Raw genomic sequence first — 23,363 nt, 5'->3', positions numbered from 1 at the left:
CGGCTACGGGTCGAGAAGTGCCTGCCTGGACACTGTTCGTAGCGAAAAGTGGCTGTTAGTAACAAATTCACCACCATATTGGCAAATGGGGGCGGCGGTGGGTAGCGAAAAGCAGTTGGCTCTACTTTATGAGTAATGAAGTCGCAAGTGCGATCAAATTCGGGTCTTAAATTGTCAACTGCTCTAGTTGGTTCAAGGTACGTCTCCTGCAAAGGTTGGTGAACCACCACGAACTCAAATTTCCTCATGTTGGTTGTGTTTAGTTACTCAGAATAGTTAATAATAATAATAATAAATATCCAAAATAAATTTAAAAATCTCAGTATATTATTATAAGATAATTGAGAGAGTAGAAAAAAACATCTAAAAACCTCGAAGCCTGTCAGTAATATATTAACATTAATAGATGATTATTGGGTCCAACAATAATAGATGAGTGGGTGCACCAAAAAAAAAAAAAAAAGGTAAAGTAGATGATAATAACATTAATAGATGATTGCTGGAAAATCCAGCTTATTTCTATCATTAACTTTTCATTGATTCCTCATAAGATGAGCATTACAAGAACTTACACTTTGGTTATACATGCACAAAAAAATCTAGTAGATAAAATTGGCCACACCAAATGATGGATCAAATTTTCCTGTTTCATTTTGAAACTCAAATTCCAATTGATCCATATCTTTTCTTCAGCATGAATGAGAACATATTCAAGAAAGGAGTGGAGAGTCTGATTTGGTATGCCTTAGAAGCACATCAAAATACAAGACTTCTAATAATGATAGTGGACCAGGAACCTGACTTATTTGAAGATAAGGGCATCGCGTCCTGGTCCAACACCGATATAGTGAATGGGGACACCGACAAGCTCTTCTATCCGTTCAACATACCGATGAGCCATTGAGGGAAGGTCTTTGTAGTTCCGGATCGATGAAATATCACACTGCCATCCCGGTAGCACTTCATAATCGACCTACATCACCAAAAGAAAAAAATAAAGATTCCAAGAATTCTTCCGAAAGAAAAGAAATCCACCTACATATCACGTCCATGTCCAACACCGAAAAAATAAATAAATGAAACAAAGATTGAGGTTCAGACAGGGTAAGAACCAAAACTCTTGCAATAATCAGCAGCTGTTGTTAGCATTAAAATTCTTTTTTTGTAGAATGAGTAAGCAGTGAATATAAGATTGGACATTATCATCAACAATTAAAATCTTTACCAACGAAGGTAGTTGATATTATAAGTTAAGTTCATGGTTCGAAATGAACTTAACAGAGGATAACTGTAAAGCTATTAAAAACATGCCTGTGTTTGCTCCATAAGATGAAGGTCTGCAGGGAATGACTCGACCTTTTCACCATCATTTTTTCGTCTGTAAGAGATACCTAGCTTGATTTCTGAAAGTTCAGACAGCACATCAAGCTTGGTGAGATTGAGTGATGAAAAACCATTTATCTGGCAGCAGTACTTTAGTGCAACTATATCGAGCCATCCGCAGCGCCGAGGACGACCAGTGGTTGTTCCAAACTCCATGCCAGCAACTCTAAGAACATCACCACTTTTACCTAAAATTTCAGTTGGAAAAGGACCAGAACCAACTCGAGTGGTGTAAGCTTTCACCTGCACAAACATTAAATATAAAATTTAGAATGGGAAAAACCACCAGGGAAGTATAAAAGAAAGATTCTACTCACAACACCAATAATATCACCAAGGCATCTGGGAGCTATCCCAAGACCTGTGCATATTCCACCAGCTGAAGGACTTGAGGAAGTCACAAATGGGTAAGTTCCAAAGTCAATATCCAACATTGTTGCTTGACCACCTTCAACCAATATGCTCTTCTTTTGCAAGATTGACTCATTAATGACATGCACAGTATCTGAAATAAATGGATCCAACCTCTCTGCAAATTTCTTGTAACTGTCAACTTCCTTGTCAAGCATGTCGACATTGTATTTAAATCCTTCGAACCGGGAAGCAGCATCCCTCATTAAAGTATCAAGCTTCTGAACAAAAGTATCCATATGTCTGAGATCGCACACTCTTATTCCATTCCGTATAACCTTGCTTGAATAGCAAGGACCAATTCCTCGCTTTGTTGTTCCAATAAGAGAATTCCCAAGTTCCGCTTCTCTAAGTCCATCAACAACTTGATGAAAATCAAATAACAAATGGGCACGATCAGACACCAATATTCTTCCTTCACAGGAGACTCCATTGGATTCCAGACCATCAATTTCTTGAAAAAGCCCAGGAAGATGTACTACAGCTCCATTACCAATTATACACAGAGTTTCCTCATTCAGGATTCCCGAAGGAACAAGATGGAGAGCAAACTTTTTGCCCTCAGCATTGTAAATGGTATGTCCAGCATTTGCTCCGCCCTGATGCCAACAAGAAAAAAGATTTAAGATGGTTGCTGAAGCAATGAGCAAGCAACTTTAGCTTCAATATTTCACTCAAATAAACATGGATATTAATAAATTGGATTAAGATTATTTACAAATTAAGTTTGGAACTTAGAAGACTTGGAAGCAAGAAGATATAATTGGATCAAGCAACTCAAATATCCCTATTTTTTTTGTAAGTAAAAGTAAATTGATTAAGTATGAAGTTTGTACAAAATAGGTTTGTCTACACAAACCATAGACTAAAGCCTGATATCTCTTAGAGCAGTCAAGGAGAGTGCACCTCGCTTCAAAGGTGGAATGGTCTCACTCCACAAACTCATCTCTAAGAGTAGTCAAACAAAAAGGTAGTCATGACCAGGGTCTGTCGTACTGAGCCGTACCGCCCGGTACGGGCGGTACATACCGGTCCGATAGGTTTTCGGTACGCAGACCGACTGTTACCGGTCCGAGGCACTGTAGCAATGTACTATGCATGCATGTTGTGCTTATAAAGCTATCTGTCATGACCCGGATTTATAAAAAGAATAATAAATTAGTAATTTATTATTCATAATTTACATAATAAACTCCCTCTTTTTCTTTTTTTTTTCTTCGTCTTTGAATTCAAATCTTTGTCTTTACAATAGTAAATATTTTATTAATTAGAAAAATAACTACATCTTCTCAGTGGGGTCACAAGTCTCTTCCACCCAAGCTTCAAATCTATTATAAAATAGTAGATTACTCTGAAAATAAATATAAGATAAAAATATATCAACAACTACACATGCTGGTAGGAACCTAAAAAAAATCATAACAATAATCTTCAATATTCATGAAATCAAAATAAATATCAATAATTTAATAAGAAATGATAATATATCGATTTATCATAAAACTTATGAATCAGAAAAACGATGATAATTTCTTACATAATAAACAAAATCAATAATTAGCCACACGCAACACATACATAGTAACAAAGGCATACATAACCGGATGGTGCACTCTCCCAACAGCGGATAGAGATGCATATTCCACGGGATGGATTCCTCCCAACAGCGGATGGAGATAATCCATATCGTACTCCCAACAGCAGATGGAGTGGTATCCCTCACCCGCCTAAGTGAAGATACGTTCCTCCCAACAGCGGATGGAGGAACCGTCTAACCATCACGTTTGACAGCCCGCTAATCCCCGAAGGGAATCGCCATACCTGCCCTCGGCAGGGATGCACAAACATCCATGATCATTCATTTACACTCATTCATTCACTCACACATGCATCAAGAAATCAATATAATTAAATATTATGAGCAACCATACTTGACGTAAATCTATTATACTATGTTCATTGGTGGCTCCGCATTGTGATGTGCCCGTAGCTCCTTTCACAGGTTACACTTCTAATGTGAACTACTAGCATAGTCACATCTATTACATGATAACAATCATATCAATATCATAAACTTGAGAAAAGTAGAAAACCAATAATCATTTTCAAATGATATCTCTAGATAAATCTTTTAAATTCATCAAATCATAAAGACATGAAACATCAATTTCTCAATGGTCCTCAATCAACCAAAACTCTAATTGGAATAGCTCAATTGACTTAAACCAAACTCAATTTGATTAACATAGAACAGAACCAACTTCAAATCCTTATAGAACCAATATGGAATCATCCTAGACTTGTCTAATTTAGATTTGATTGATCTCGATTAAGTCAAGTTAGTTTGGAATCACCCTAAACCAGCTTTAACCAATCAAACCTATATTATTTAGTCAATTAATGAGCTCAAACCAATAAAGAAAAAAGAAATTAAACTATGTCGTATAGTGCTAACCCAGACCGAACCAACCCACCTGAGTCTTGGACGGATCACATGCACTGCACATGCCTGTTCCAAGTAATAGGTTGAGTTGAGGTAAAACGGGCTAGATAGAAGAGCAACGATGTGTCTAATGTCAATCGTATAGTTGGGCAGGCTTAACTTCATGGACTAGGCTAAGCCTCACTTATAAGTTGGGTTGAGTCTTACCATTGAACTAGGTCATGCTTGGCTCGCGAGTTAGTCATACCTAGACACATAAGTTGGGGTCGTATCTGACAACATGGATTAGGTTGTACCTAGTCGCATGAGCTGGCTCATGCTTGGCCACATGGTTAGGTTGTACCTTGCCATATAGGCTGCATCATGCCCAGTCACACATGGGCTAGGTCGTACATGACCACATGAGCTAGGTCGTACATGACCACATGGGCTAAGTCGATCCGATCTGATAAATCAACCTGCCTCAAGTCAGACCCCAATTAGACTCCTCTTATCAAATTAAATTTTAATATTTAAAATTATTAAAGAATAACTCAAATCCATTAAATGAAAATTTAAATTCATGATTTTAAATTTAAAACTAATTACATTATAGAATTTTACACATAATTCTTAAAACATAGATATATCTAATTAAATAAATTAGAATTATTATGCTAATTCAAAAATAAGAATTTTAATAATTAAATCAATATTAAAATTCACTTAAGCTTAAGAGATCAATATAAATCAAATAATCATTCTAACATCACAAATCAATTATTATTATTTAATAATCATGAAATTTTAAAATTAAAACATCATTACGCATTATAAAATGATAACAATCTCAACATAGAGATTTCAAAACATAAATCAAAGCTAATTAAAAAAAGAAAGGATCCTACCTCTCCTCGGTTATCCTTTCCTCGATATCATCTCCTTGGAAAGTCCTTTCTTCAATCCACCTATTGTTAGGCTCGGTGAGGAATAAGGGAGGAGTAGTCCCCTTTATATAAGAGAAGATGATATCTCCCTAGAATGTAAGTAATAATTTAATTCTTATTTTTAATTTATTTTTATTTTCCTTTCACATACAAAGAGAGAAATATAATATTCATTTCTTATAGTTCATATACGAAAATGGAATACAAACTATTTACTTCCTAAAAATCAAATCACTCATTAGGAAATAAATCAATTAATAATTTAATTGATTAGTAGAATTCCTAACTTATCCACATGATTAAGGAAATCAAATTTAATCATTTCCTTAACTACAGTACACAAACATAGAAGTTAATAATAAAACAATACATCATTTACAGTAATTAATTTATGTTAAGGGAGAAATTATCGGTGATTACACTATCGGTCATGCTATTTATATAGAGTCACATATTAACGAGAACATTGATTGGGTTCAGTTGGGATGAGTTGCTTATGGCTTTTTTACATCATCATGCATTGATTTCTCCTATCCTGATTATGTTATAGTAGCATTGCCAGATCACTTGGACTTCCTCTAAACAAGAAGAAATATTAAGTTACTCATGTGAAAGCACTTTCATTGGGCCTCCCTAAATCCTGCATCTATGAGAGCCTTGCCAGCTAGGCCACCTTTCTTTAACATGAGAACCCTTACATATACACACTTCTCCTCTCTCTCTTACACATACACACTTCTCAATTTAGTGTCTAGTAATTCCCATGACTGAATGCTTGAATCTACTGTTGTGATGTAGTAGGCCACCTGGCCACCAAGGAAGTAGGCCATCATCTGATGATGTAGTAGGTCATCTAGAATCCTAGATAGCACATGACTAAATATACTAACATATCTATAAGACCATGACAACAAATCTAATTGGAGCTTCATTATTTCAAAAAATAAGTCATTCCAAATTAGATTGTCAAACAGGATATTAATTAGCATTTCATGCAAAGAAGTTGCATGATCGAGTGGTTGCAAATTGAAGGTGAATGCTATAACAATTGGTTACTATAAGGACCAAGGTATGCAATTTCGAATAATACCGTCAAGAACGATGTATATATATATATATAAACGAGGCAACGTGGCCCCGCATGGGAGAAGGAAAAGGTGACGTCGCCAAGGTGATACGACATCGCCTTTTATAAAAATATATATAAATATATATATATATAATCTTTTTATATATAAATATATATTTATTAAATATATATATATATATAAACAAGGCAACGTCGCCCCGCCTGGGAGAAGAGAGAGACGACGCCGTCGAATATATATATATATATATATATATATATATATATATATATATCGAGCGGTATACAGTATCGTACCGTACCGAGCTAACGTCGAAACTCTGATACGGTACGAAATTGCGAACCTTGGTTAGGACTCTAGCTAGGAGAGTCCTAATTGAGTTTCATTGAAAGGGGCATTCATGTAAAACCTACCTAGCCGACCCCTATTAAAGAGGTGAAGAGGCCGGCTAAGGTTAGGATTAGTTTAGAGGTTCCTTCTTAGAAAAGCATTAGGAGTTGGTTAGAAGTAAGAGTCTTGAATAGGAGTCCTATTAGGAGTTGGGGTTTAGAAGCCCAATAAATAGTTATGTATTCATCCTCTTTTCATGAGGAATAGATGAATCTTTTTAACAGCCTTTGAGCAACAACCTGGAGGAAGGAACCCCTATAGAGTTCCAAGGAGATCGATCCCCTAAAGATATCAACCCCAAGCTTAGAATCTGTAAGGGTTCTAACAGTTAGTATCAAAGCAGCATTCTTGGCATCTCGCTACCCTTCCACAGCCATCCATCAGCCCTCCACAGCCGCCCAAAGCAATTCCCACAATTGCTTAAAAGATCGTCGTCGAATTCCGCCGTCATCTCCACCACCGCGGATCATCCTTTGATCTCCCCGTAAATTGCAATAAGTTCTGGTTTCCTACCTTACTATTGCTGCAATTTAGTTATCCTTATTCAAAAATCCGAAAAAAAATTATTCCTATATTACTGCATAAACTTTTTGTTGCAAAGTTTTTATCTCTACGACGAAAGATGCACTACAGAATTCCAACCGCATAGCACAGTTTGTTTGATCTTGCTACTGTGTTTTTTCTATCCAATTCTCTATAATTTTTTTACGACAGCTTTGACACTTCCTATCAGCGGATTTCCCTTTGGTTTTGTCAAAAAATTCTCAATATAAACCAATGACCTTTTACGTCCAAACTGCTACACTTTAGACGTAAAAACCTACTGTAGTACCTTTCTGTGATCCTCAATTTTTTCGAACCTTCTACCACCCCATGCCATTAACCCGTCAACAGAAAAAAGACAGGGACATCTCTGATCTACAGGCATATGCTATGGTTTTTCAAGATCCAATTAATGTTAAATTTGAAGCATTGGAATCTCGGATTAAATCGCTCTTTATTTGCAGAATTCAGAATTGGACAACCGCCGAGTCCAATCAAATTTCAACGATGAGAGAGCTCATAGAGACCTCCAGAGAAGGAGGGGCAGCCCTCGGACATGCTTCAGCCACGCTTGAGGGTGGACTTCCCGCGATGGAAAGGAGACCCAGCGGGGTGGATTTCACGCGCCGAATGTTACTTTCGCTACTACCAAACATCGGATGATGCTATGGTGGAAATTGTTGTCATCCACCTTGAAAGAGATGTTATTCAATGGTACAATTGGCTGGAATACAATCATAGGGCTCCGACGTGGAATAAATTTAAGAATGCACTGCTGAATCATTTCGGACCTACGGAGTATGAAAATATCGATGGCCAACTCGCAAAGATTTGACAAACCTCTATGAGTCAAGAGTATCAAACTAGGTTTGAGAAGCTATCCTACCTTGCTTGTGATTGGACTAACCGTCAATTGTTAGGAACATTCATCGAAGGACTCAAGCCAGAGATAAAAAGGGAGGTTAAGGCGCGGCAACCTCGTACCGTGATAGCTGCAATTTCTTTCGCCCGAATACAAGAAGAACGACTCAACCAAGATGCTCGGAGGATAAGAACCTCTCCTAGGCCCGTGGCATATAAACTGTTAGGACTTTAGCTAGGAGAGTCCTAATTGAGAGGGACATTCATGTAAAACCTACCTAAGCCGACCCCTATTAAAGAGGTGAAGAGGCCGGCTAGGGTTAGGAGGTTGTTTCTTAGAGATGAATTAGGAGTTATAAAGGAATAGGAGTCTTGAGTAGAAGTCCTATTAGGAGTTAGGGTTTAGAAACCCTATAAATAGCCATGTATTCCTCCTCTTTTGATAAGCAATAGATGAATCTTTTCTGCAGCCTTTGAGCAGCAACTTGGAGGGAGGAACCCCTATAGAGTTCCAAGGAGGCCGATCCCCTAAAGAGATCAACCCCAAGTTTAGAATCCGCAAGGGTTCTACCACCTGATATCAGAGCAGCGTTCTTGGCATCTCGCTGCCCTTCCATTGCCATCCATCAGCCCTCCACAATCTCCCAAAGCAATTCCCACAATTGCTTAAAAGATCGTCGCCGAATTCCGCCATCATCTCCACCACCGCGGATCATCCTTTGATCTCCCCGTGAATTGCAACAGGTTCTGGTTTTCTAACTTATTGCTGCTGCAATTTAGTTATCCTTATTTGAAAATCCCAAAAAAAATTATTCCTATATTGCTGCATAAACTTTTCGTCATAAAGTTTTCATCTATACGACGAAAGATACATTGCAGAATTCCAACCGTATAGCACCGTCTGTTTGATCTTGCTACTGTGTTTTTTCTATCCAAATCTTTATGAAATTTTTATGACATCTTTGACATTTCCTAACCACAGATTTCCTTTGGTTTTATCAAAAAATTCTCAATATAAACCATTGATATTTTACGTCTAATCTGCTATACTTGAAAATTTGCACTGTAAAATTTCAGCCGCATAGCACTGTTTGTTTGATCTTGATAGTTGATACTACGTTGTTTCTATCCAAATCTCTACGAAATTTTTATGATAGCTTTGACCTTCCTAACAGTGGAATTCTCTTCGGTTTCATCAAAAAATTCTCAATATAAACCACTGATCTTTTACGTCCAATCTGCTATACTTAAAAATCTGTGCTGCAGAAAATTTCAGCCGCATATTGTTGCCTTAACCCATCTATTTATAATTTTTTTTTATGAAATTTATTATACACTTCATAGATCATCTTGGCTTCCATCTAAGATTTATCTATTAAGAAATTCATCTCTAAAAACGATTTTGTGTTGCTGCAAATTTTCGTCGTAACCCGTTGAAATTTCTCGACGAGAATTCTGCAATCGCAACTTGCACCAATTTCCTTGCTGTTATACTGCCGAAATTTTCTTGATTAAATTAGATATCCTTGCTGTCATATAAACTGTGATTTTGCTATCAATTCCCTCCTCAATTCTCTCAAGTTTTTGGTGGAAATTACGTCGAGAAACCGTTGTTTCTTCGACGACAATTCTACTCTTACAAGATAGCACATACTTGCTGCAACTTCCACTTATTTCTATCAAACCTTTGCTACCATCTACCACAGATCCAAAACTTTCATCTACAGCCCTAAAACTCCACCAAACCACACCCTCAAACTGCACCCAAAATAGCCACAAAACAAGCCTAAACCGTAGCCTACATCCACCAATCTACCAACCCTTTCGACCATCACCTCTCTCAACCAATACATGCCTTTAGCCCAACAACAAAAGAGACATCTTAACATCACAGATTTTGCGGCATATACTATGGCATCTGAGGAGGTAATCAATGCTAAATTCGAAGCCTTCGAGGCACGAATGGAGGATAAGATTCGGACGCTCTTTACCGAACTCAGATTGGGCCGACCACTAAGCCCAAAGAAATCACATCAAGAAGAGAGCTTTGCCCAATCGCACCAAGCCCAAAGATATGACTTCCAAGAGAGGGGAAGCTCTATGACCAACCACAACTATCCATGCATGAGAGTGGACTTCCCTAGATGGGAAGAAAGAGACCCGATTGGTTGGATCTCGCGTGCGGAGCGATATTTTCGGTACCATAAAACCGCGGATGCATCTATGGTGAAAATTGCAGCTATACATCTTGAAGGGGATGCTATACAGTGGTTTGACTGGTTTGAACATACTTATGGAGTCCTTTCATGGCTACAATTCAAAGAAGGACTGCTGATCCGCTTCAAACCAACCGATTACGAGAATATTGACGGACAACTAGCAAAGATCCGACAAACCTCTACCATTCAGGAGTACCAAACCAGGTTTGAAAGGTTATCTAATCAAACTCGTGATTGGTCTCAAAAACAGCTATTGAGGACCTTCATTGAGGGCTTGAAGCCGGAGATCCGAGGAGAAGTTAAAGCGCGACAACCATATACGCTTATGGCAGCCGTCTCTTTCGCACGACATCAAGAGAAGCAATTGAACCATGAAGCTCAGAGGACTAGGGTCGCTCCTCAACCAGTAATATTGAAGCCCTCAGCCCCCCTACTATCGACTAAGTCCCTACACCAAAGAGGTTAACAAGAGAAGAGCTTCGGGAGCGATATGCGAAGGGGTTATGTTGGCATTGTGACGAGCCGTGGAGCCGTAAGCATCGCTATAGTAAAGGGAGACTTCTTATGATTGAACCAATAGAAGAAGAGGTCATTGAACATCCAGAAGAGAGCCTTGAACATAAAGAAGAAGATGCAGAAGAAGAGCCACAACCGACCGAAGTTACGGTACATACACTAGCCGGCTACTCAAACCTATAAATGATGAAAGTTGGAGGCCTTCTCAAACAACAACCGATCACTGTTCTCATCGACACGGGCAGTACTAATAACTTTCTAAACAGTAAGGTTACTATCCAGATGGCCTTACCTATCGAGAATTGCAACAGGTTTGACGTTAAGGTCGCCGATGGATGGATTTTGAAGTATGATCGTAGGCGCCCGCAAGTGAAACTGTTACTAATCATGAGGCCTTACCAAGAGATAATTGCATATTTCTTCCTTCTCCCTCTTGATGATCATGAGGCCATGCTCATAATTAAATAGTTGACAACATTAGGTGATATTTCTTGGAATTTTATGCAACTAATTATGAAATTTTACAGTAAGGAGAAACAGGTGATACTTAACGGGAAACGTGGGGGCGACGTAACGACGATTTGCATACAATAAATGGAGAAGGTTTTGCATAAAGCATACAGCAGATTTTTGGTACAACTTGAGCAGCAAACTAAGGGAGAGCCAATAGAATTTGAAGATCCAAACCTACTTCCTTTGCTTACTGAATTTTCAGATATATTTGACGAATCGTACAACCTACCTCTTACCCGTCGGCATGATCATTATATAACGATTCTTTCAGGCAAACCTCCAGCAAATACTCGGCCATATCAATATCTACATCTCCAGAAGGATGAAATAGAAAGGATTGCAAAAGAGATGCTCGAAACAGGAGTTATTCGACCAACTTGCAACCTCTACTCTTCACCGGTGCTACTTGTACGCAAGAAGGACGGAACATGGCGAATATGCGTTGATTACCGAGCTCTCAATAGCATAACCATCAAGGACAAATACCTTATTCCAATAGCAGATGAATTGCTAGATGAAAGGGAGCACAAATCTTCACAAAGCTGGACCTTTGATCCGGGTATCATCAAATATGAGTGCGAAGAAGACATACCGAAAACCACCTTTTGAACACACTACGAATTTTTGCTTTCTTCAACAGAAGGTGGAATATCTTGGGCATATCATATTAGAGGAAGGTGTGACAGTGGACCCCTTCAAAATTGAAGCAATGCAAAACTGGCCTACCCCGAGGAACATAAAATTGCTACATGGCTTTCTGGGTTTAACAGGCTATTATCGTAAGTTCGTGAAAAACTATGGAAAGATCAATGCACCACTTACTTTCTTACTAGAAAAAGATGTCTTCCAATGGTTAGACAGAGCCTCCGCTGCCTTCGACAAACTTAAGGCAGCCATGACGACGACGCTGGTGCTAACACTACCAGATTTCAACCGACCCTTCATTATTGAGGCCGACGCATCTGGAGTCGGAATTGGAGCCATTCTCATGCAAGATGGTCGACCACTCGCATACACTAGCAAGGCATTATCTCCCTCCCATCAAAATAAGTCAACATATGATAAGGAGATGCTCGTCATTGTGCGTACAGCAACGAGGTGGAGACCCTACTTGATTGGTCGACGATTTCAAATTAAAACCGACCATAAAAGCCTCAAGTACTTTTTGAAGCGAAAGATATCATCCCCTGAGCAGCAAAAATGAGTAACAAAACTTCTTGGATTTGATTATGAAATAACTTACAAAAAGGGGAAAGAGAATGTTCTTGCATATGCGCTTTCGCAGCTACCCGAGCAAGCTGAAGTTTCGGCCATTTCACTTCCAACCAGCGACTTCCTTGAGGATATTAAGATGGAATGGCAGGAAGATTCAGAGACTAGTAAGATTATAAAAAAATTGGAGGAAGCACCAAGCTCCGTGGCTCATTACAATTGGGACTCAAAAGAATTATACTATAAGGGACGTATTGTGCTTATGATAAATTCTACTTGCATCTTCACGAGCAGATTTTGGACAAAGTTATTCCATATGCAGGGTACTAAATTGAAAAGGAGTACAGCATATCACCCACAAATCAACGGCCAGACAAAAGTTGTAAATAGATGCTTGGAGACAACCCAAAGCCACCCACCAAATATAACTATCCAAGGAGAACTCCAGACCCAGCCAAGTGCCATTATTGATCGACGGATCGTGACTCGACGACGACGACCCACTACTAAAGTGCTAGTACAATGGGTGAACCTACCAACAGAAGATGTCACTTGGGAGAACTATGACGACTTGAAGATCAAATTCCCAAAATTCATGAATCGTCAGCCTCGAGGACAAGGCTGATTTGAAAAGGGCGGGTCTGTTAGGACTCTAGCTAGGAGAGTCCTAATTGAGAGGGACATTCATGTAAAACCTACCTAAGCCGACCCCTATTAAAGAGGTGAAGAGACCGACTAGGGTTAGCAAGTTGTTTCTTAGAGATGAATTAAGAGTTATAAAGGAATAGGAGTCTTGAGTAGAAGTCCTATTAGGAGTTAGGGTTTAGAAACCCTATAAATAACCATGTATTCCTCCTCTTTTGATAAGCAATAGATGAATCTTTTTTGCAGCCTTTGAGCAGCAACTTGGAGGGAGGAACCCCTATAGAGTTCCGAGGAGGCCGATCCCCTAAAGAGATCAATCCCAAGTTTAGAATCTGCAAGGGTTCTAACATAAACCTCCTTCTGCTCCCAGCCGTCCTTTGCTGCTAAAAAATTTGACAAGAGAAGAACTACATGACCGATCAGCAAAGGGTCTTTGTTGGTATTACGACGAGCCATGAAACCATGATCATCGCTGCAAAAGGGGCCGCCTCCTACTGATTAAACCTCTTGAAGACATAGAGGAGGAGGTCCAGGAGAATGAGGAAGAGGTCGCGGATGAAGAAAAGCAACCGATTGATATTACGATGCATGCCCTTGCCGGTTACACAAACCCGCAAACGATGAAAGTGGGAGGACTTCTGAAGCAACAACCTATCACCGTTCTTATTGACACCAGGAGCACTAATAATTTTATAAACAGCAAGGTTTCTATATGGATGGCCTTATGTATCGAGAATTGCAGTAGGTTTGACGTTAAGGTCGTCGACGGATGAATTTTGAAGTGTGATCATAGGTGCCCGCGGGTGAAACTGTTGCTGCAAGACCAAGAGATAATTGCGGATTTCTTCCTCCTCCCTCTTGATGATTATGAGGCCGTGCTCGGCATCGAATGGCTGACGACATTAGGTGATGTTTCCTAGAACTTTATGAAACTAATTATGAAATTTTACAGTAAGGGGAAACAGGTGATACTGCACGGGAAACGTGGGGGCGACGTAACGACGATTTACACACAGCGAATGGAGAAGGTTTTGCACAAAGCATGCAGTGGCTTTTTGGTACAACTTGAGGAACAAACTAAGGGAGAGTCAACATAATTTGAAGATCCAAACCTACTTCCTTTGCTTGCTGAATTTTCATATATATTTGACGAACCGCGCAACCTACCTCCTACCCGTCGGCATGATCATTGTATACCGATTCTTCCGAGCAAACCTCCAAAAAATACTCAGTCATATCGGTATCCACATCTCCAAAAGGATGAAATAGAAAGGATTGTAAAAGAGATGCTCGAAACAAGAGTTATTCGGCCAAGTTGCAGCCCCTACTCTTTACCGGTGCTCCTCGTATGAAAGAAGGACGGAACATGACGTATGTGCGTTGATTACCGAGCTCTCAACGGCATAACTGTCAAGGATAAATACCCTATTCCAGTAGTAGATGAATTGCTTGATGAATTAAAGGAAGCACGAGTCTTCACAAAGCTAGACATTCGATTCGGGTATCATCAAATACGAGTGTGTGAAGAAGACATACCGAAAACCGCCTTTCGAACACACAACGGCCACTACGAATTTTTGGTAATGCCCTTTAGTCTCACCAATGCTCCCTCCACCTTCCAAAGCCATATGAATGATATTTTCTGGAATTATCTTCGTAAGTTTTTGCTGGTTTTCTTCGATGATATCCTTATTTATAGCCCTTCTCTTGAAAGTCATTTTCAGCACTTACAACTTATTTTGACGAATTTGCGAGAATATGTTCTTTTTGTCAAAAAATTGAAGTGCAACTTTCTTCAACAAAAGGTGGAATATCTTGGGCATATCATGTCAGAGGAAGGTGTGGAAGTGGACCCCTCCAAAATTGAAGTAATACAGAACTGGCCGACCCCGAGGAACATAAAATCGCTATGCAGCTTTCTCGATTTAATAGGCTACTACCGTAAGTTCGTAAAAAACTATGGAAAGATTAGTGCACCCCTTACTTTATTGCTGAAAAAAGATGCTTTCTAGTGGTCGAACAAAGCCACCACCGCCTTCGACGAACTTAAAGCCGCAATGACGACAATGCTCGTACTAGCACTACCCGACTTCGTTAAGACTTTTGTTATTGAAGTCGACAGTGATTGAAAAAGGCGCTCGAGCGCTCGCCTAGACGCTCGGGCGAGGCGAGGCGAGGCCCGAGCGCGTCGCTAATCTCCCAGGCGGTGCGCTTCAAAACAGGCGCCGCCAGGGCGCTCACCCGAGCCTAGGCGCTGGGCGCTTCGGGCGAGCGCCTGGGTTAACCAAGGTGACCGAACCAGGATTTTAGGTCTGGTTCGGTCTATGATGGTTAGTTGGTTCAATCAAACAAACTAAAATTGATATAAGTGATAACCGAACCCTAACCCTCGCCGTTGCCGATCCCAATCCCGCTGCTCGTCGCTATCGTTACTCGCAAACGCTGTCGTTGTCGCCGCTCGTCGCTGCTCGCAAACGCTGCCGCTGTCGTCGCTCGCGCCTCCTGTTGCTCGTCGCTCCCGCTCTTGCTCTCGCTGTCGCTACTCGCAAACGCTGCCGCTGTCGCCGCTCGCTCCTCCCGCTGCTCGCCGCTGTCGCCGCTCGCCGCTTCCTCTTTTCTCAATCAGTAGGCTCAGCACCCCTTTATACTTCCTTTTAAGTTTTAACAGTATACGTATACTGTATACTGTTAATATTATTAAGTTTATTTGAAATGATTAATTTTTTAATATTGTTAATAGATTAATAATATATTATTTTAATTTTAATACTGTTAATTTTTATTTATTTGAAACTTTTTGTTAATGTGACATTGTGATTTTATATCTTAGATTTTCTTAATTTAATAACATATTTTTATTTAAAATTTTAAATAATTATATTTATTAATTATATTATATATTTTTATATTTTAGCACCTCGCTTCGCTCGAGCAAGCGCCTAGCGCTTTTTAAATCACTGGAAGTCGATGCCTCCGGAGTCGGAATTGGTGCTATACTAATGCAAGATGGCCGCCCCCAAGCTTATACCAGTAAGACATTATCTCCTTCCCATCTTAAGATGACTATTTATGACAAGGAGATGCTCATGATTGTGCATCCAATGATCAAATGGAGACCGTACTTGATCGGGCGACGCTTTTAAATCAAGACCGACCATAAAAGCCTAAAATATTTCTTGGAGCAGAAGATATCTTCCCCCGAGTAGCAAAAATAGGTAACAAAGCTTCTTGGATATGATTATGAAATAACTTACAAAAAGGGGAAAGAGAATGTTATTGCATATGCGCTTTTGCGACTACCCGAGCAAGCTAAATTTTCGATTGTTTCAGTACCGACTAGTGACTTCCTTGAGGATATTAAGAGGGAATGGCGGAAAGATCCGGAGACCAATAAGATCATAAAAAAATTGCGCTATAAGGGACGCATTATGCTTGTGCTAAATTCTACTTACATAAAGACCATCCTTCAAGAGATGCATTCCGCACCTACGATCGAGCACTCCGAGTTCCTTAGAACTTATAAGAGAATTAAGCAAATTTTTTATTGGGTAGGGATGAAAAATATTATTGCTAAATTTGTGACACGATATGATGTATGTCAACGACATAAAGGCGAGACAATGGTAAGTCCCGGAAAGCTGCAACCTTTACCTGTCCCGGACTCAATATGGACTAATATATCAATGGACTTTATCGAAGGGCTTCTCTCATCACAAGGAAAAGTATTGCTCGAATCTTTATGGAGAATATTGTAAATTACATGGGATGCCGAGATCTATTGTAAGTGATCGTGATAGGGTCTTCACAAGCAGATTTTGGACAGAGTTATTCTAGATGCAGGGCACTAAATTGAAAATGAGTACGGCGTATCACCCACAAACCAATGGCCAAACTGAAGTGGTGAACAGGTGCTTGGAGAAATACCTCAGATGCTTCACTAGTGACCGGCCAAAATAGTAGACAAAGTGGCTTCCCTGGGCTGAGTGGTGGTATAATACAACTTATCATTCATCCACAAAATGTACTCCCTATGAGGCTATGTATGGCCAACCTCCTCCTGTGATCCCAAAATATGTGTTAGGCACCTCTAAAGTAGAACAAGTAAACAGGGAACTACATGACAGAGACAAAATGCTGAAGTTGCTAAAAGAAAATCTTACTGCAACTCAAGCAAGGATGAAACAGTAATATGATCAACACAAAGGCGAAAGAGAATTTTCAGTAGGAGATTGGGTCCAGCCATGCAAGCAAACATCAATCTAGACCAGAGCATCTATGAAGCTTTCACCTCGATTCTATGGACCCTACCAAATTTTGGAGCAAAGTAGTAGCATATAGATTGGACTTACCCGCCAACTCCCAAATTCATCCAGTCTTTCATGTGTCATGTTTAAAGCTCAACTGGGATAAAATGGGCCAGCCCAAAGCCATCTATCAAATATGAATACCCAAGGAGAACTCCAGACCCAGTTGAGTGTCATTATTGATCGACGGATCGTGACTCGACGACGACGTCCCACTACTGAAATATGCTAATACAATGGGCAAACCTACCAGCAGAAGATGCCACTTGGGAGAACTATGACGACTTGAAGATCAAATTCTCAGAATTCATGGATCGTCAGCCTCGAGGACAAGACTAATTTGAAGAGGGCGGGTCTGTTAGGACTCTAACTAGGAGAGTCCTAATTAAGTTTCATTGAAAGGGGCATTCATATAAAACCTACCTAGCCGACCCCTATTAAAGAGGTGAAGAGGTCGGCTAAGGTTAGGATTAGTTTGGAGGTTGCTTCTTAGAGAAGTATTAGGAGTTGATTAGAAGTAGGAGTCCTATTAGGAGTTGGGGTTTAGAAGCCCTATAAATAGTCATGTATTCATCCTTTTTTCATGAGGAATAGATAAATCTTTTTAGCAACCTTTGAGCAACAACCTAGAGGAAGGAACCCCTATAGAGTTCCAAGGAGGCCGATCCCCTAAAGAGATCAATCCCAAGCTTAGAATCCGCAAGGGTTCTAACAGTTACGTAAAGAATATAAACACCTTCAATGCTGAGAGTTTAGACATATTAGAGATTTAAAGCCTTCGCCTTAGTGTACACTTTCATGGGGTCAGTTGGTCGAAGTATATCTCAAAATGCATATTCCACATAAAAAACATCATCATCACGTTGCACTTGACCCATGACATAATTAGATGTTGGAAAAGAGTTTCAAGGGAAACCTTCAAGAAACTAGAGGTCAGAATGCTCCAGTGCCACAAAGTAATCGATTTCTGTAGTTTATAGTTTATGAAAATTGACAACCAAACCATAACTAATGTTAGAATTGACAACTTCCACCTTGTTTTTTGCAAGAAATAATGATCGTCAAAGATCTGTCAAACTGCCAAAGACATGCAAACATAAAACATGCTGCTGATCTTATAAAGCAACTATATCAGTTGAAATAATAGGAAGGGAACACTAAAGGAAAGGAATAATAGAAGGATGCATATCCACAACCAAAGGATTGATGACAAGCGACGTATAAGTAACACTACTAGGAACCTTATGTTGCAACATAACCCTCTTCGTGAGCCATACAAATCCTGTCACTGATCTTTTAACGAGAAACATACTGGACATATCAGTAAAGCATATATCCTTCAAATTAGCCTTAAAGGATTATCTATCAGATGTAAATTGCATGAACAACCAACTTCTGAACAGATAAGTATCCATGTACCCAACCAATCATATTCAGCATTTCAAGAAAAACACAGAAAAGTATGCTCTATCCAAGAAAGCACCCTAACTGATTAAGTAGCTGAAAATGATATCTAGATTTTGTCAAGGAAGATCTACCCATAAACTCATCTCAGTAAATTGTGTATCTGGGTAATAGCTTTCATTTCTAAACATTCACTCTTTTAGTTGCAGCATGAATGGGCTTATCTGTGATGTGAAAAGGCTTCAGTATATCCCTTGTGGTAATTTGAACAGAAAGTCTCTCTTAACTTGTTTAGAAAATTTAGCCTAATCAACAAAAAGGCCTAACGACAACAAAAAGCTACAATGTTCTGACTACATAGATCAACTACATGAACCTTTTCCCACCGTTGAACTTTGTGTAGGCAACATCATTAGTCAAACTAAGAACAATTAATATTTCTTATAAAATTTCTAATAAAAGTTTTCTTGAATCTCATCGTATTTTCTCGCACCCAATTGACTCACCTTATCTAGCTAGACAACCTAAAAGCCTCCTTGGACATGTCCCTACCATCTTAAATGGTTCTCCACCATCCTATATTCTATAGGAATTATACCTAGTTGTTTGTGAATGTAAACATTTCTTATTTTATATTTTCTAATAATCACACATTTAGACAAATAACCTTGTCTTAACAATACCAATTTTTTTTGCATATGTTGTTTCCAAATTGCTGAGGATATTGACCGATAAAGCATGTTTGTCGTTACAATTGTTTTATATTTATCATTTAATCTAATGGTAAATGACAGAAACATAAAACTCTTGAACACCTTCTCCACTTAATATCACATTTTAATAATATAAATAATGTCTTCATCAATCTCCTTTTGCTCAATAATAGATCCATGATATTTATATTTTTTTACTTTTGTTAATCTCAACTACATGTATGGTTTTCCTCTCAGCATTGCTGAAGTTACACTTCATGTATTCAACATTAGTACTACATAGTCTAAAACCCTTAGTTTCTAAGGTTTTTAGCCCTCACATAAGTTTAAAATTAGTCCTTGCTGAACTATTATTTATCCATGTCCTCAATTTACAATTATTCACATGCTTTCTTTTTCTCCTTTCTTCTCCCCTTCTTTCAGTCCTCCTTTATCCTTTCCTCTTCCTTTCGCCTTCCTTTTTCACACAGTTCTCTTCCTCAATGTCTTTTCAGCAACAACTCACCATTCAACCTAGAGGCAACAATGGAAGAATGTACACAACCTTTCAGATGTCCAGAACTCATTCTCATCGTCATCACCTGGATTTTAATCTATGCACCACATTCTAATCCCGCAACCTACTCAAACAAGGATCTTCAAAACTGAAAGGGACATGTTTGAGGCACCTGCACTTACTTCAGGGCAAGGATTTGGGATAACAAAACCCAAACCATCCTGCCCCATCTCCGTTCCTAATGTTGTTGCAATTAAAAGTTAAAGCATGATGAACAAACTTTCTAGGTAGGGGTTAGGGTTTGATGTCTCAACAGTAGATCCAGATAATATGAAAGAAATTTCAGTTCCAACCTGATAATAGAATGGTTAGGATATAATACTAGTTGGACTGACTGCTCCTAGCAAGGATAGTGCTGAATGATTGAATTAAGACAAAAATAATATATCAGTCAAACTCCTTGATAGTTATATTTTAAAGATATTAAAATCAAACGTGAAAAGAATTTGACAAGATATTTTAGACATTCCAATAACAGATTCATTTCATTCAAATTTTCTTAAAGAGAAAAAAAATTCTACTTTCACTATATTACATTTTCAAATTGTAAATGATTATTCTAAGTATTAAAACAAATCAAAAGACTCACCCTTTCTTTACTTGAATATCAAGAGCATATATTCTCCAAGCTTATTGAACAGTTATCTATGTGTTCTTTTATAAGTCAAATTATGTCAAGCAGCCTTCTATTATTTATATCTGATCTAAAACGCTCTTGTATCTTCTCTATCAACCAAGGATACATCAGTCAGGTCATGAGAAATGCAGCAAAAGAAAAGAGGAATGGAATGATGAGAGAAATGTGAAGAAACATATGAATAGTATAGAAGATTAATTGGAATATACTACTGCATTAACAAAGAAAAAATTAACATTCACTGAGAGAGGAGAGGGGAGGGGTTGAGAGGTGGCGGTGGGAGGAGGCCATTGTGTTAAATTGACTTTAGTACCAATTTGACAAAAGAAATAATTGATATTGGTGACTGAGAGATGGTTGAGAGTCCGACGGAGGAAAGTCCACACACTATTCTATATTTCTTTAAACACTTACATTCTCCACAATATACCAAACCAAATATATTTAGTACAACATGCAATTTCCTAGGGATGTCCCTCTTTTCAAGGTGTTCATTCATAATCTAGATCATAATTATCTAAGTTAACCTTATAATTATCTAGATGACTTCACAAATTCCAATAGAAATGGCTAGTTAAGTTTATTTTCCAATATTCATCTCCTCAGCGGATTGTTGGAGTTATTTTCTCTAAATCCAATCTTAATTGCAGAATGCCTTGCAACTAAAATGAAGAAAAGGTTGGCAATGACAACCTCAACACCGTGAACAGTGAAGACTCTAGTATGCAAGGCAAGCCATCACCTAAATTCCTTGTCTAGATTACTTGAACTCGCATATGATATGCCGATAGTCGACATCAAGAACTACTGAGAATGAATACCTTGGTCGGTACAGATAACTTAAAACGTCCACAATACATCCACAAAGCCAGTCACAAGCTAATTTAACCGAAACCCTATGGACACAAAAATGGAATTCAATCAAGAAACAAATAAGTTGCAATCTCAAAAATCAAGCATTGCGTAATAATTCATAGAGAAAAATTAGAAAGAGCGAATGATTCAAGCCCTAAGATTTAAAGACCGGAAGAGGAAAGATTGGATCATTTTGCCCATCGAGTGAAAGAGGGCAAAGTTGACCTGGCATCGGGCGACGACATCGAAGTTCCTGGCAAGAATGTCCACGAGTTTCCCCTTGCCCTCGTCGCCCCACTGCGTGCCGAGCACCGCCGCGACCTGGCTGAGAGACGCGATCCGGTCGACGGCACCGACCTCCTCCACAGCCGTCAGGGCCGCGGCCGGCACCAGGACCCTGGCGGGGGCCCTCCTCGAGCACCGTAGGCCCTTTGGCAGGCGGAGGAAAGAAGGGCCGTGGTGGCCAACCCATCTCCTGCTGCCGCCATGGGAACTTACCCGGCGGAGAGAGACCGGGTTCGCGAGGTCGAGGGTGAGAGAGGCGGCAGTCATGCGGGCTCAGGAGCGGGAAGAAGACGACCAAGAATGCAATGTTGAAGGGTTGGGAAAGAAGTTTGTTATCTATTTATATTTGTAGGGTACGATGATGTCGGCCCTCTGAAAGTTATCTTATTTGGCAAACTTTTATTGGGTGATATCTTGACACATCGGCTGGTAGTATGCAGGCGTACAACGAAATAGTATTATAACTACGACAGGTCCGACTATTTTGAGCGAGGTACATAGATCGCTCATCCTTATTGAGCCACGTAAGAAAGCTATTGCATCCAAAAGTATTTAAATTTTTATTTATAGTTTATATTAATTTTAAATTTTTTTATCTATTTTTATATTATCAAATAAAATAAATAATAATAATAAATTTAATATTAATTGATATAAAACTATTTGATTGAAAATATTCGATCAATAAATATGAAAATATCGATCAAATTTTGATTAATTAAAAAAATTATAATGTTGATCTTATGTCAACTAAAAACTATCACGGCATCAATTTAAACGGTTAGTGTGTTAAGTCCACGATTAAAAATCTCAAATGAATAATTTATACACTTAAGACATTGATCATCATATATTAGATAAAGGGTTACCCTTAGAATATATGTTTAGTGATGATATATCATATTTACTTATAAAAGATTAAGAGATTAAAACTTTATTCAATTTTTTTTATAAAAATAAAAAATATTAATCATGCATTGGTTTAATTTTTATTTATTCTTGTAGGATATTACAATCTCCCATACTTAAATACCTATCATCCAAATACCTCGTGATCAGTCAATAATTAATATTATATATGCATGGATCAAGACTCACAAAAATATATTATTAGTGGTTATTGCTCTGATATCATGTTTACTATGATTTAAGTACGAAAACAGATAGGGTAATTGAAATGCTTATTGGTGAACTTTTACATCGTGGCCGAGGTGTTAACATAGCTCGGTTCGATCCTGGATGCACAAGGTTATCCATGTGGAGACTAAGGTGGCAGAAGTGAGCATCAGGTCGGGTTGAGTTGGGGGTCTTATTGTCCGCCTCTTTGTCGTCAACTCCTATACCCAGGTCGAGATCGGGAGGGGAATTTTTCGACTCAAATCCTCTAAAGATTAAGTTAGAGTTAAGTGTAATAAGAGTGAGTCTGACATCCCCATAGCGCTGGTCAAGGGTTAGCTTT

The 23,363-nt window shown here is 38.8% G+C and overlaps 1 protein-coding gene across 1 annotated transcript; it reads right to left on the bottom strand.

Moving 5' to 3' along the window:
• Window positions 1-493: 493 nt before the first annotated feature.
• LOC135597229 (adenylosuccinate synthetase, chloroplastic-like) lies at window positions 494-22,212 on the bottom strand. The gene is made up of 4 exons (XM_065089922.1): window positions 21,845-22,212; window positions 1,701-2,393; window positions 1,312-1,626; window positions 494-973 (listed from the first exon to the last, which is right to left on the bottom strand). The coding sequence occupies exons 1-4, from the start codon at window positions 22,169-22,171 to the stop codon at window positions 803-805; spliced, it is 1,506 nt and encodes a 501-aa protein (XP_064945994.1). The 5' UTR covers window positions 22,172-22,212; the 3' UTR covers window positions 494-802.
• Window positions 22,213-23,363: the final 1,151 nt, after the last annotated feature.

The sequence above is a fragment of the Musa acuminata genome, chromosome BXJ1-11, assembly GCF_036884655.1.
Source record: "Musa acuminata AAA Group cultivar baxijiao chromosome BXJ1-11, Cavendish_Baxijiao_AAA, whole genome shotgun sequence".
In the NCBI taxonomy this organism is placed as follows: domain Eukaryota; kingdom Viridiplantae; phylum Streptophyta; class Magnoliopsida; order Zingiberales; family Musaceae; genus Musa; species Musa acuminata.
The sequence above is the reverse complement of the archived record's forward strand: the minus strand, read 5'-3'. Positions and strand labels throughout refer to the sequence as shown.

What these genes read in the sequence shown, in the direction of transcription:
- LOC135597229 (XM_065089922.1), bottom strand. Translation starts at nt 22,171, where the DNA reads ATGACTGCCGCCTCTCTCACCCTCGACCTCGCGAACCCGGTCTCTCTC. An exon ending in TTGGTGATATTATTGGTGTT is followed by an intron (nt 1,627 to 1,700) that starts GTGAGTAGAATC and finishes ATGTTTGTGCAG; the next exon opens with GTGAAAGCTTACACCACTCG. An exon ending in ATCTTATGGAGCAAACACAG is followed by an intron (nt 974 to 1,311) that starts GCATGTTTTTAA and finishes TTGGTGATGTAG; the next exon opens with GTCGATTATGAAGTGCTACC.